We start from the raw sequence: 15,807 nt of genomic DNA on the forward strand, positions 1-15,807 counted from the left end.
CTGATGGTGTCCTTTGCTGTACAGAAGCTTTTCAGCTTGATATAGTCCCACTTGTTCATTTTTGCTTTTGTTTCCCTTGCCCAGGGAGATATGTTCATGAAGAAGTTGCTCATGTTTATGTCCAAGAGATTTTTGCCTATGTTTTTTTCTAAGAATTTTATGGTTTCATGACTTATATTCAGGTCTTTGATCCATTTTGAGTTTACTTTTGTGTATGGGGTTAGACAATGATCCAGTTTCATTCTCTTACATGTAGCTGTCCAGTTTTGCCAACACCAACTCTTGAAGAGGTTGTCATTTCCCCATTGTATATCCATGGCTCCTTTATCATGTATTAATTGACCATATATGATTGGGTTAATATCTGGACTCCCTTTTCTGTTCCACTGGTCTATGGGTCCGTTCTTGTGCCAGTACCAAATTGTCTTGATTACTGTGGCTTTGTAGTATAGCTTGAAGTCAGGGAGTGTAATTCCCCCTGCTTTATTCTTCCTTCTCAGGATTGCTTTGGCTATTCGGGGTCTTTTGACGTTCCATGTGAGTTTTAGAACTATTTGCTCTATTTCTTTAAAGAATGTTGAGGGTATTTTGATAGGGATTGCACTGAATCTGTAGATTGCTTTAGGCAGGAGCAACTCTTCCAGTTCTTTATAAGAACTTCTTTTTTCCATTTTTTATTGAAATATAATTGATAATACCATATTGGTTCCAGGTGTACAGCATAGTGATATGACTATCATATACATTACTAAATGCTCACCATGATAAATGTAGTTGCTGTCTGCCAGTATATAAAGATACTGTAATATTTTTGGCTATGCTGTACTTCCATTCTTTCTCAGAACTTCTAAAGTACATATTCTCCAAATTGAGTGGACTTATATGGGATTTGCCTCATTCTGTTACTCAATGCTTTCATCCACACACGTTTCCCTCCCTGAAATGCAGCCATTAGTTCTGCCAGGACAGGAACATGATGAGTCACCTTTGACCCTCCTCTCCCCAACCCTTGTATTGGTTCATCTCAGGGTCTCATGATTCATCACTGAACAGATCTCTTGACTCTTTTCTCTTCACACTTTCCTACAGACACCACCCTAATCATACCATTTCCACATGACACCCAAACCACAGACATGGCTTTCTAACTGCTGTCCCACTCTCAGGCCATTCTTCAAGCTACAGACAGAAAGGTACTTTTTAATATAGAAACCTGATAGTGTCATCCTCCACTCACTTGGGAGAGGCTTCTTGTTGCCCTGGGGTTAAAGCTCACAACTTGCCAGGACTGCATCCTTCCCCTGCCTGCGCTTCCAACACATTCCCTGCTCTCCTGCTCTGCTCCCATTCCAGCTACCTGCCTCAGCCTCCTTCCCACCTGGGCCATTGTTGTTAATCTTTCTGAGCTCTGCTTAAATGCTACCATCTATGAGCTGGCTTCCCTGACCTCCACCTCTTCATCTAACTTAGATTCAATTAGGTCTTCCCCCACCTGCATTCCCGTTATTCTCTCTCAGCATCCTGTTTTTTCCTTAGTATCACTTGTCATAATTTGTAATTGAATATTCATTTGAAGACTTATTTATTTAGTCTGCACTGTCACCATGTCCTGGTTCCCCCCCACCAACCATAGTGCAGCACACGTTGGCCAGTGTCCATCTCATCAGCCATGTGTGTCCTGCACAGAGCTCCTAGCCAGGATCACAACCAGCACCCATGAGACGGATGAATAAATGGGAGCAAAGGATTTCTGGTCCCACCAAGGCCCAGTGCTATATTCAGCACCCAGGACTGGCCTCATGAAGATTCAATCATTTTAGTTGGTTTCTGTTTGGCTGTACATTTTAGGTCATTTCACCAACAGAAGTGATCTGTTTTAAACAGCCTTGGAAAGGTGGGTGGCAAGAGCTCAATCAAAGGTCTCAGACACACTGACACTTCCTGCAGGAGGTGGTAGTTCTGCTGATGCATGGTACCAAGTGCAAAGGGAAAAGGTGTCTCTGGCTGGAAGGAGCTTAGAAAGTCAGTCATGTGAACAAAACAAATACATATGCTCGTCAGCAAGTACCTGGGGTTGATCTTTATGGTACAGCCGAGGCAGCAGCCTCACCATGATGCACAGGACCCCCGGGTGCATGATCATGGTGTCACCTTCATCCACCCTGTAGAGAGAGGGGAAGCAGGGTATCAGACTTGGGCCTTCCAGTCTCTTCTGCTTCTGCAGAACTTTCTGGTTCTTTCAAAGACAGGCCATGATACATCCTCAGTCTATTCTTTATTATTTAAATGACTTTAAACTAATTAATTTGAGTCTAATTTTCTCAACTGTACAGTGGAACTAACAATACCTTACATTCCACATAAAGATCTAGAATAATGTTTTGTGCACTAAGGTACAGTGCTTGGCTCATAGTTGATGCTCAATGGAAGTTAGTTCCCTGATCCTCTCCCTTCTCTCCAGATATGGGGGAGATGGAGAAACTCTCATTTTATATTATACACACAGGCTTCTGGATCCCTTCAAGATAGTGTAAGGACACTCTATTCTGTCCTAACCACTAAATGCAACTAAAAACCCAGATAGAATGCATGAGCAGCGCTTTCAGGACTCTGAAAAGAAAACAGCAGCAAAGGAGGAAATCAAACCCAAAGCACCATGCACCTGGCAGTGTGTTTTCTGGGCCCCCCACTGCCACCCCCAACCTCTGCCCAGCATCCCTGATACAGTCTTAGAAGGAATCTGACACTGGAACTGTGCACCAGGTACAGACAGGAAAGACAGATCTCTGACAAAAGACCTCTATTTCAGGTCTGAGAAGTGGGAAAGGAGGTTCCTACAGGTTCCAGAGCATGGAGGAGAACCCCTGGGACTTTCTTTGTTGGGTTTCTACATTCTTCCTCACCCCAGCCTCCAGGCAACCCCACAGCAGAAGCAGGCAGGCAGGTGTCTGAAACCAGGGAAGAAAACCATTCTCTCTGACCAGAGGAGATGTGGTTCCAAGAGTGTAGACAAAATCCCCACTCTTTCATCTCTCTTTCTCCTGTCCCTGTGCAGCCCCAGAGATAGATGCAATTGTGTGGAGTACATGACATAGCAGGGAAACTTAAGCCCCAGCTTTCTAGATAGAGAAGAAGGGAGGGACTTCTGGGAGCCTGAACATGTTGGGGAAATGATAAAGAGGAGGCTGAGGAAAATGAGACTGTTAAGTTCTGTCTCAACCTCTGGGCTCAATTCTGAGCTGTATATCTGTGGGTCTGACCCTAAGTCATATTCCAAAGGCTTTGATCGCTGAACACAGGGGTAAATAAACACCTGAGACTGGCCACTGCATGAGGTAAGTAGGGGATAGATAAAAATATCCTGTAAAGTCTTTTGAAAACTGAACTGATAGTGGACACACAGTTCAAAGAAGGTGGGTAAGAACTTGTGGTCTGAACTAAAGGGGTCGACTGCCTGCTAAAACAATAATCAACATTCTCCAGAAGATGCTGATAGAGCTAGGGTTCATAACATTCAAAATGTCCAGGAGACAATCTGAAGTTACTCAGCATAGAACAAATTGGGGAAATCCCAGTATCTCACATAGAAAAAGATGATTAACAGACACCATTCTGAGATGGCACAGATGTTGGAATTATCAAACAAAAACTTTAAAGCAGTTATTATTAACCAAACTGCAAGAAATAAGGGTGAATACTATTGAAATGAATGAAAAACTGGAAAGTTTCAGTGAAGAAATGGAGACAATAAAAAAGAACCAAATGGAAATTTAAGAACTGGAAAATACAACAACAAATTAAAAAATATGACTGAATGAGAAAAATAGAAGAAAAGGAAGAGAGACAAAAGAGTCCATAAATTTGAATATATATCAATAGAAACTGCCCAAACTAGAAAACATATGGAAAAGATTTTTTTTTAATGGAGGAAGCCTCAAGGTCTTGTGCAACAATATCAAAGGATCTAACTTTTCTGTTGTTGGAGTTCTAAAAGGAGAAGAGAATGAGTGTGGTATAAAAAGAAAAGATGTTCAGGAAGTTTTTAGTCATTATTTCCTCAGATTTGGTGAAATACATAGCCTTGAAGATTCAAGCAGCTTAGCAAAACCCAGACAGAATTCACAAGGAAATCCATGCCCAGGTGCATTGTAATCGAACTGTTTAACCCTAAAGACAATGAAAAATAAGTCTTGAAAGCAGCCAGAGATAAAGGCGTACAGCATATAGAGGAATAACATTTTTAAAGTGCTGAGAAGAAATGCACAGAGTCCATATCCAGCAAAAACATCCTTCAGACCTAAAGGCAAAATAAATATATTTCCAGATGAAGGAAAACAAAGAGAATTTCTTGTCACTGGATTTTCTCTAAAAATAATGCTAAAAGAAATTCTTCAGATGGGAGGGAAATAATAATAGAAAGAAACAAATAATATATCAGGAATGAATAAAGAGCAACAGAAATGGTAAATATTTGGATAAATAGACTTTTTTTCTCTTAAGTTCTTAAAATATGTGCTATGGTTGAAAGCAAAATTGTATTTGATGTAATACATGTAACAGCCACAATAAAAATAGGGGACAATAAAGGGACCTACATGAGGTAAAGTTTCTATTTTCCATTTGAAGTAGCAAAATATTAATTCTAAGTAGACGTTAAAGTTCACTATGTATACTGTGATCCTTAGAGCAAGCACTAAAAACACTAGACAAAGAAAGATGGTCAAAAATTCAAAAGATAAATCCAAATGGAATACTAAAATATATTCAAATAATCCACAGAAAGATAAGAAAAGAAACAGGAACAAAAAAGAGGGAACAAAGAAAAAAAGAAAGCATAAAATGGCAGACCTAAATCCAAACACATCAAAAATTATATTAAATAAAAGTGGCCTAGATACAGCAATTAATAGACAAATATTGTCAGAATGGGGAAAAAAAGACTACACTATATGCCCTCTATGAGAAACCCACTTTAAATATAATGATATTTGTAAAGTAGGTTAACAGTAAAAGGATAAAAAAAAATGTATACCATGCTAACACCAATCAAAAGAAAGCTGGTGTGACCCTATTAATCCTAGAGAAAGCAGAATTCACAGGAAGTGAAATGACAAGGAAAAAACAGGTTATACTTCATAATGATTAAAGTAGGCACAACATACAAAATGTGTAGGCACTTCACAATAGCACACTAAATTTCATAAAGAAAAACTGATAGCAGTGAAAAGACAAATGGATAAATCCACAATTATAGGCAGAGACTTCAACACTCTTTTCTCAGTAATTGATAAAGTAGACAGAAAATTATCAAAGATTTAGAACTGAAAACAGCATTTACCGATATCATTGACATGTACAGAGCACTCCCCAACAACTGTAGAATGCACATTCTTTTCACATTCCTGTGAAACATTTGTCAAAATGGACTGTTATCTGGATTTCATAAAAGTAAACTTCCAAATTTAAAACATTTCAAGTAAAATCATACAAAATATGTTTGGCAATCATAATGAAATTAAATTAAAATGAATAATAGAAAGATAACTGAAAAATCTCCAAGTACTTAGGAATTAAATAGCATTTTTTAATTGTGTTAAAATGCATGTAATATTCAACTTACTATCTTAACCACTTTAAATATACAGCTTAGTGGAGTTAAGTACATTCATATTGCAAATAATATATTTCTCAATAGCCTATGGTTAAAGAGAAAGTTTCAAGAGATTTTTAAAACATCATCTTGAACATAAATAAAAAAGACATCCATCAACAAACTTTGTGAGATGCTACTAAAGCAGTGCTTAGAGGAAAACTTATAGTATTAAATGCTTATATTACAAAAGAAGAAAGTTCTACAATTAAAATTTTAAGCTTTCAGCTTAAGACAGTATTTTTAAAAGGAGAAAAATAAATACAAAGAAAGTAAGAGGAAAGCAATAATAAAGATGGAAAAAATTGATAATATTAAAAGCTGAAAAACAATAGATAAAATAAATGTAAGAATCTAGGTCTTTGAAACAGTCTACAAACTGAACTACCACTAGTTAACTAGCAAAAAAGGGAAAAGATACAAATATTCAATATCGGGAATGAAATAGAGAATATTATTACATACCCACAGACAGTAAAAGGATAATAAGAAAATACTAGAAATAACTCTGCACATAAATTTGACAACTTAGATGAAATGGACCAACTCCTTCCAAGCCAGGAATTATCAAAAGTCAAGAAAGAAGACATAAATAACCAGAATAGATTATAGCTATGAAAAAAACTGAATATGTAATTAAAAGCCTTCCCACAAAGAAAACTCCATACCCAGATATGTCCAGTGGTGAATTCTACCATACATTTAAAAAATAAATAACATCAATTCTGTCCAACTACTTTCAAAAAATACAAAAGAACACTTCATATTACATTATATGAGGCCAGAATTTTCCAGATACCAAAGCAGACAAAACCAGTATAAGAAAAGAAAACTACCTGCCAACATATCTTAGGGACATAGGTGCAAAAATCCCTAACAAACTATTAAGAAATCAAAGATAACTTATATTAAATAAATAAGGCACTGTGACCAGTTGGGCTTATCCCACAAATGCAAGGCTGGTTCACTGTTCAAAAATCAGTCAATGTAACCCATCATATTAAAAAACTAAAGAAAAAAAACAAATGATCATATGCAGAAAAGTGTTTGAAAAATTCAGCATCTGTTCATGATAAAAACTCTCAGTAAACTAGAAATACAAGGAATCATCCATAACCTGATAATGGGCACCTACCAAAAAAAACAAATGAAAAACCCTCCTCGCAGACATAATACTAAGGGACAAAAGACTGAAGACTTTCTCCCTAAGATTAAGGACAAGGCAAGGATGTCCATTTTTACCATTTTTATTCAACATCATGCTGGAGGAACAGATTGGAAAAAAGCTATTAATCTGTCATGATTCATAGACAATGTGATTGTGTACATAGAAAATCCCAAGCAATCTATTAAAATAAATAATTTATTATAATATAAAATAAAAAATTAAAATTAAATTAGCTCTAGATTTCCTAGAACTAATAAGTGATTTTAGCAAAGTCTCATGATGCACAGTTACATGTAAAAATTAATCATATTCTTATATACTAGATGGTAACAATTGGAAAACAAAACTTTAAACATACCACTTAAAGTAGTGCTCCAAAAAAGATTAAATGCTTGGTATAAATATAAAAAAACAAATTGCTGGCTCTGGCTTTGTTTGCTGACTACTGCAGACCTTGAAAAAAAAACAATCACAGACCAATATAAATGGGAAAACATACTACATTTAAGAACTGGAAGATTCAATATAGTTAAGGTTTCAATTTTTGCCAAATTCATCAATTGATTTAATGCAGTTCCAACCAAAATCCCTGCAGGATTGTTTGTAGATATAAGCAAGCTGATCATTAAATTTATAAATACTAAAACAGCCAAAGGCAAGGAACTAAAATAACAAAAGCAATTTTGAAAAGGAAGAATAAATTTAGAGGACACATTAGATGGTTTTATGATTTATTGTAGAGCTATAGTGACCAAGACAGTATTAGTGAAGGGCTAGACAAACAGATCAATGGAACAGAATAGAGAGTCCAGAAAAAGCTCTGCATAAATATGCCAATTGATTTTTTTACTAAGGTACAAAGACAATTCAGTGGAAAAGGATAATATTTTCAACAAATGGCATAGGAAGAATTGGACATCCAAATGCAAAATTAAAAAAAAAAGAATCTCAACTTGAACTTCACACCTTGTATAAAGTCAGTCAAAATGGATCACAGACCCTAAAACTTTTTAAAGAAAACATAGATGAAAATCTTTGTGACCTTGAGTGAAGTGGAGTTCTTAGCTATGACACTAAAAGCTCAATAAAAGGAAAAATTGATAAATTGTACCTCATCAAAATTAAAGACTTTCAATCTGTGAGCGCCACCTTAAAGATAAATAGATGAATAGACAAGCTGCAGGCTGGGAGAAAATATTCGAATCCATACTATTGAATACACCATAGCAACAAAAATGTATGCATTATTGAAACAACAAATTGGAGAGATTCTGAAGGCCAATGCTAAGTGGAAAAAGCTAGCCTCAAAAGATTACACAGTGTACACTTGCATGTATGTGGGTATTCTGGAAAAGATGCAACTATAGGGATAGATGACTAGTCACTGGAGGTGATGGGTAGAGAAAGGGTTTCACTTTGAAGGGCCAACATTCAGGAACCATACGAGGTGATGAGACTATTCTGGCTCCTGATGATGGGGGTGGTCACGTGACCCTGCACATGAAGTAAAACTCATAGGAAGTTACCACAAGAAGAAATGACTTGTAGCATATGCAAACTCAAAAAATAAAAATAAAACCAAACAAGAAAACTGTAAATTTAATCCCAAATTACAAACACCTGATTTTCAAACATCCTGCCCACACTGCTGGTCCCACAACCTGAGGTGAGATTGTTCTTGGCACCACCAGCCCTGAAAAATGTCTAAGGTGCCAGGAGTGTTTCTAGCATTTGGTGTTAATTTACTCAGTTCAACTGAACGAATATTTATTGACCTAAATATTTTCACAGGCACTTTGGATACATCTCTAAACTAAACAATCTAAAACCCATGCTTGAGGAGAGAGGGGAGGAGTGTAGATAATAAAGATAAGCATAATAAGTAAATTATAATAACAAAGTTATTATTGTCACATAATACATATTACATTAGGATACTATAGTATAATATAGCAATATAATATAATGATAAGTAAGTTGCATAGTATGAAGAAAGCTAAGTGTAATTGCAAGAAAAAATCAGAGCACAGAATCAAGAGTGCTGGGGTAGGAGAAGGAAGCAATTAGCAATTTTAATTTGGATGGCAGGGGTATCCTTTTTGAGATGACATTTGGGCAGATTTGAAAGAGCAGATGCAGATATCCAGGGGCAAAGTATTTCACATGAAGCGAACACCAGCGCAAAAGGCTCCAAGATGGGAATATATCTGGCATGCTCAGAAAACAGCAAGGAAGCCTTGAAAACGTTTTTTTTTTTATTACCTTGAAAACAAAACTACACAGGGAAAGAAAACTACAGACCAATATCTCTTATGACTGCACATGCAAAAATTCTCAACAAAATACTAGTAAACCAAACTCAACAGCATATTTAAAGGATTAACCACTGTGACCAAGCAGGATTTATCCCAGGAATGCAAGAGTGGTTCAACATAAGAAAATCAATCCATGTAACACACCACATTAATAAACAAAGGGAAAAAACAGATGATCGCCTCAACTGACGCAGAAAAAGCATCTGACACCATCCAACACACTTTCATGATAAAAACACTCAGAAAACTAGGAATAGACAGGAACTTCCTCGACATGTTAAGGGGCATTTTTAAAAAGCACAAAGCTAACATACTCACTGGTAAAAGTTGATCCTCAAATTCATACAAAACTGCAAGGGACTCTAAATAGCCAAAACAGTATTTAAAAAGCACAAAGTTGGACGACTCACACCTCCCAAGTTTAAAACACACTACAGTGCTAGGGCAGCCAAACTAGCGTGGCACTGGCATGAGGACATATGCACAGACCAACAGTGTGGTGTGTGGCTCTGTGGCTGTAGTCCCTGCCAAAGGCCTGAGCTTTCCTCACTCAGCATGTCTGCCTGTTTGGTCTCTCCCCAAGGCCTTGGAAGGCCCTCCCCAAGCCATCTCAACCCCAGTGACTCTACCTTGTCAGTTTAGCTCAGGGATGCCCTCACCCGGGAACGCCTTGCCAAGCCCCTCCCAGACTGTGTTAGGAGCACTGTTCTGTTCCCCCCTTAATTTCTGGGGTGCCCCTATCATGGCATCCACCACGCAGGTGTAATGATCCATTCACACATCTATTTTCCCATATGAGGTAGGGCTGGGCCAGGGCTGATGTGTCCCCTTCTCCCAAATACTAACCAATGTGTGGCCTTAAGCAGGCATTCCCTGAGTTCTTGGTGCCAATTCCAGGCTCAAGTGCTGGACTCAGATAGCTCTACCAGAAAGGAAACCAGAGAGAGGGGCTGGCAAGAGCAGGTCAGCTGGAGCAGCCCTTCTGCAGCAGTGAGGAGACTGGCTCTGCCTCAGGCTGCATTGCAGTTAGAACAGCCTGAGCCGCACCAGCCAAAAACACCACGACAGGATAAAGTGGCCCCCACTACCCTCAGGGGATATGTACAAAGACCCTCAGTGGATGCCTGAAACTGTGTGTAGTATTAAACCCTATATTTACTGATTTTCCCTATGCATACATACCTATGATGAGGTTTAATTTATAAATGAGGCACACTAAGATTAATGACAATAACTTATAATAAAATAGAATTATAACAATATACATAATAAAATGTATGTAAATGTGGTCTCTCTCAAAATGCCTGATTGGACTGTACTTGCCCTTCTCCATCTCAGGATGACATAAGAGATAAAGTGCTTACATGATGAACGGCAGTGAGGTGAATGACATGGGTACTGTGATGTAGTGTTAGGCTACTACTGACCTTCTGTGGATTTGTCAGAAGAAGGATCATCTGCTTCCAGACCAGACCATGCCTGGCAGTGGGAAACTGAAACTACGCAAAGTGAAACCACAGATAAGGGGGCACTAGTGTAACGGCCACCTAAGAGAAAGGGCCCAGCAAAGCCAGGGCTGTACACGAGAGAGAACAGGCTTTGGGAAGATGCTTCCTGCTCAGCTGGGTTCTCACACCTGAGATGCACACCTAATCCCCAATGTCTTCACACACAATACACAAAACACATGTGTGTGCATGTGCACACACACCCTTCTACCCAGAGAAGCATGGAAAAGTAAGCCCAGCCCAAAGGGAGGATGTGACCAAGCAAGACCCCTATAAGAGGTGCCTGCTCAGAGGCGTGTGGCTTACTCACCAGGGAGGGGCCAGGCCATCCTCCCAGGACACCTAACTGCCAGATCCAGGACTGCTCCCACATGAAGATTCTTGACAAGTGGGGTGCCGATGTCAGGGAGACTGAGTGGGGATCCAGCACCAGAATACCCCCTAGCCTGCTTCCATTCCAGGGCCCACAGCCCTCGGTGGTAGCTTCCGAAAGTCAGGCACTAATGCACCCTGTTCTGCATAGCTCTGGTCCCAGCAAACCCCTGTACTACCTTAGAGGCATGTGTGAGTGACAACATTGGAGCCTCAGCCACTGTGAAAAAGGAAAAAGATTCAAACACTTCACCTTTACAGTTTACCAAGCACTCTCATTGGGTCTTTTGAGTTGATAGCAAAGTGTATATGCATTCAGAAAGTGAACTCTTACTGGGTTTTGAACCTGTAATGTTTACTGAGTGATTACTAGGTCCTACTCCAGAAGAACAGCAGCAGAGGAAGGTGAGGGACTGTTTAGAGTCTGAGGACATCCATTGGAACCTTATCTTGGTGTGGTGCACACCATGTTCCTATTGAAACAATCTCCCTTTATGGATGTAAGTTACAGTCTCAAGTTTAAGTTATAAGTCATTGGGATTGTTCCTTTTGCTGACATAAGGAATAGGGGTCAGCCCATGATGCCCAGTGGGGACAAGGGGAGGACAAATGTGGAGGCAGGGACTTAATCCTCAGTAGCCAATAGAGATAGGGTACCCCCTGCTTTTGAAGGGCACCTCTCTGGGCCCAGTTTAGTGAGTGGCCCTTCTAGACAGCAAACCCTGATCATGTCACAGCCCTACCTAAAGACTTCCACAGCTCCACATCACTCATAGAGTAAATTCAACATGGCCTAGTGTATTGAGCACTGGCTGGCCTGACCTGCTCCCCTCCCTGCCTTCTCCTCCAGACCCCTACTGTAGATCAGCTGCACAAGAAGGACATCATCCATCCTGGACAATGGGATCTAGTAAACACCAAAGAAGGCCAAGATATGATAAATCACAACTGCAGCCATCATTTATTGAATTCCATTGAATGATATATTAGGGTGGGATGGTGGGTGAGTGTGTGTGTGTTCATGTGTAGGTGGGGGGGTGGGTTATGTATATGTGTGGGGTACGGGGTATATGTGGTGCGGTGCAGTGTGGTGTGTGTGTGTGCATGTGTGTGTGTGTGCCGTGTGAGTGTATAGGGGGTATATGTGGTGTGCTGTGGTGTGTGTGTGTGTGATGTGAGTATATGGGGGTGTATGTGGGGTGTGGTGAGGTGTGCATGTGTGTATGGTGTGTGTATGTGTGTGTGGGTTGGTGGTCTATGTGTATGTGGGGGTATACATTTCATAGAGATTATATATTATGTATTTGGGATATCACATGTATATTTTCTGAACTGCATAATATACAACTTCCATGTTATGAACAGTGTTATTGAAATCATAGATGTTATTTAGATTAAAGCAACTCATGCTTGTGGAGAGCAGGGCACAGCATCTGGCCTGCAGTGCTCAGTAAATGGCAGGTGTTGTCATATGATATCTCCAAGTCCTCACCTCACAATAGCCCTCAAAACAGATACTGTTATTACCCCTGTGATCAAATCAGGAATCAAAGCTCAGATAGACAAAGTAACAGGCCCAAAGGCCCAACCACCAAGGCACAGAGCACGCTGGCCTGAATCCAAGGCCCATAGCTTTTGCCCTCCTTCTTTGGAGACCAGGGCCCACCTTGCACAGACAGGGTGGAGCCAAGTCACTTGTCCAAGGAAATGCTGGGTGTTGGTGGGGAGGAATGAGCACCTTGTTCCCCATGCCCAGCCCTCTGCCCTGACCTTTACCCAACAGACTCTCTCAGGAGATGCTGGAGTTTCACTTCCTCTTCTTTAACCATTAGGGAAGGTCAAGGGTGACGTATTTCTTTTAATGAGGAAAACATTGCTCTATTTATGAAATTGGTCTCTCACACATTCAAAAATTACTCATGGTGAAACCAGGATGACATTTGACATAGGAGTTATCTGTAAAGAGTCTGAGCTGATGCCATGCTCAGGTAAGAGTCCAAACTGTAAACTGCAGGCTATTGTGTCATGAGTTGGCAGATCATCCCCATTACTGTGGGAGTATCCAGAAAAAGCAGGAAACACACACACACACATGCACGCACATGCTTTGGAAGTAGACCTAGGTTCAAAGTCTTGCAATTTCATTTACTATATGTGTGACCTTTGGCCATGTGACTTAACCTTTCTCAGCCTTGATTTCTTTTTTGATAAAATTTTAGGGTGTGGGAAGAAATTAAATGAAAACAAGTGTTTAGTATTCAGTCCTCAGATCAGGGACATTCAACAAATGATTATTATTTTTTATCAACCAATACCACACTTTCTGGTGTTGACAAATACCTCCCCTGCCCTGTAAGAGCTAGTAGAATAAGTTGAACAAGATTTAACAGTGAAATTCCAAGTTAAATTGCATGCTGTCCAGGTGACTGGGGCAGAGACCTCTTCAGGAACCCTCCCTGGAATGGAGATCAGGGAACCTCAGAGAGGGAATTCTTCCCAAGACAAAAAAAGAAGAGAAGGCCTGGAACCTAGCCAAGACCTGGCTCACAAAGGACAGATGCAGTCACTGCAGCATTCCCAGGGCTACAGAAAGGCATGTTTATCCATTTGTAATAGAAAAACATAAAGAAATTGTGGCATACAATACAGTGGAATATTATTTAGTCATTAAAAAAATGAAATATTGCCATTTACAACAACATGAATGACTCTAGAGGGCATTATGCTAAGTGAAATAAGTCAGAGAAAGACAAATACCATATGATTTCACTTATACATGGAATCTAAAAGAAAACTCAAAAACAAAATATGAGTTCATAGATAAAGAGAACAAATTGGTTGCCAGAGGCAGGGGTGAAGAGTGGGAAAAATAGGTAAAGGGGTTCAAAAATTTCCAGTTATAAGATAACTAAGTCAGAGGATATAATGTACAGCATGGTGAATATAGTTAATAATACTGTACTGCATATTTGAAAAAGAGAGATTTTAAATTCTTATTACAAGAAAAAAATTTTGTAATTATGTGTAGTGATGGATATTATGAAGTTTTTTCATAACTGTTATTGCTCACAATTGTTATGGCAAAATATACTATCAAGATAAAGGACAGCATATAATGATAAGAATTTTGATTCCAAACAATGATATAAAAATTGTAAATATGTGTGATTCTAATAGCCTTAAATACATATAAACAAAAATTAACAGAAATTGACAAATCTACCCTTATAATGAAATATATTTAACATATCTTAGTAACTAATATGCCCAGCAAACAAATGAAAAATCTTAATATTTGAACAAGATGATTGAAAAACTTGTCCTAAAGGACATAAATAGAGCATTGACTCTAGCAATTGAAAAATATGCATTCTTTTCAAACACTCATGGAACATTTATGAAAATTTACTACATTTTGGGCCACAAGGACAAGTTCAACAAATTTCAAATGATTAACATCATACAGACCACCTTCTTTCAGGGTGATAAAATGTGAAGTCAGCAGAAGGGACAAAGATGGTGGTGTGAGAAGTGAGTCAGAAATCTCCTCCCAAAGCCACATATAGTACAAAAATACAGCAAATACAACTAATCCTAAAAGAGTGACCAGAAAGAAGATTGCAGTAGCCAGCCTTCATCTGGAGAAAGAGAAGATCTCACAGAAAAGGGTAAAGTAACAAACCTGTGATCAGGTGGGACCCAAATCCTACCCCCACCCCAGCTCACCTGCAGGAGAAAGAGAAACAAATCAGGGAAGGAGTAGAAGCCCAGGACTGCTAAATACCCAGCCCTGGAGTTCTAGTCCAGGAGCACAAACCCACATTGCATGGTACTCTGAAAATTAGAGGGGTTGGAAAGCAAAGACAAGCAGAATACTTGGAGAAATTGAGATTCCAGCCAATAGTGGAGAACAGGTTCCCACAACCAGCTGCTCTGGGACAAAAGAAAGGCAGGTGCTTTGAAAGGTTTCCCAACAGTGAGAAGGCTGATAAAGGGACAAGGACTACAAGGAGCTTTCTGCCCAGGAGAAGGAACAGGTGGACAAAATTGTCCCAGCACACTCAGCCCAGCCAGTTGGGAACTTTCAGGAGCTTCAGGCACTCCATCCCCCTGGCAGGCAACAAAGCCCCAAGGCCCCCCCACCACAATACACAGCCTACCATTCCTTCTCCAAGTTGGCAACTGCAAGCAAGCCTGCTGCCCCCACCATCATGCCAGGCCAGCTGGAGTGCAGCCCCAACTACAGCAGCTACAGGGGCTTGATGCAGAGGCTGCTCCCTACATGCTTGGCTTACTGGTCCTGACAGTGGAGGTAGGCACTGTGGCTGGGAAGCAAGAAAGAGCTCTTTCTGACTGGCAGGCACCGGCGCCACTCTCCTGCAACCCCTGCCATTGCCCCAGGCAGCAGGAGGGCAGCCCCTCCTACGGCAGCCACAGGCTGCTCCCTGCATGCTCAGCTCACTGACCCTGGCAGTGGAGGCATATACTATGAGTGGGAAGCAGGAAAGAGCTCTCTCCTCCCAGCAAGCACTGGCACCATTTGCCTGTGACCCCTGCCATCACCCCAGGTGCTTACAAGAGACTTACTTCAAACTCAAAGACATACACAGACTAAACGTGAAGGGATGGAGAAAGATATTTCATGCAAACAATAGGGAGAAAAAAGAAGGAGTTGCAGTACTTGTATCAGACAAAAAAGACTTCAAAACAAAGGAAGTAACAAGAGACAAAGAAGGACATTATGTAATGATAAAGGGGTCAGTGCAGTAAGAAGATATAACCATTATAAATATT

General features: G+C 39.8%; 1 protein-coding gene across 12 annotated transcripts in view; it reads right to left on the bottom strand.

Annotated features, from left to right (window-relative positions):
• The window catches only part of WDFY4 (WDFY family member 4), a 320,292-nt gene that overhangs the window by 236,706 nt on the left and 67,779 nt on the right, over positions 1–15,807 (bottom strand). For all 12 annotated transcript variants that reach the window (XR_012133296.1, XR_012133297.1, XM_073241220.1 and 9 more), the window contains one exon: positions 2,069–2,162. Coding sequence is in view for 10 of the 12 variants with exons in the window: in XM_073241220.1 (XP_073097321.1) it covers positions 2,069–2,162 (94 nt within the window). In the remaining 2 variants the exon portion in view is untranslated. The remainder of the gene's footprint in view (positions 1–2,068; positions 2,163–15,807) is intronic.

Source organism: Manis javanica, chromosome 7, assembly GCF_040802235.1.
Source record: "Manis javanica isolate MJ-LG chromosome 7, MJ_LKY, whole genome shotgun sequence".
NCBI classification, from domain to species: Eukaryota; Metazoa; Chordata; class Mammalia; order Pholidota; family Manidae; genus Manis; species Manis javanica.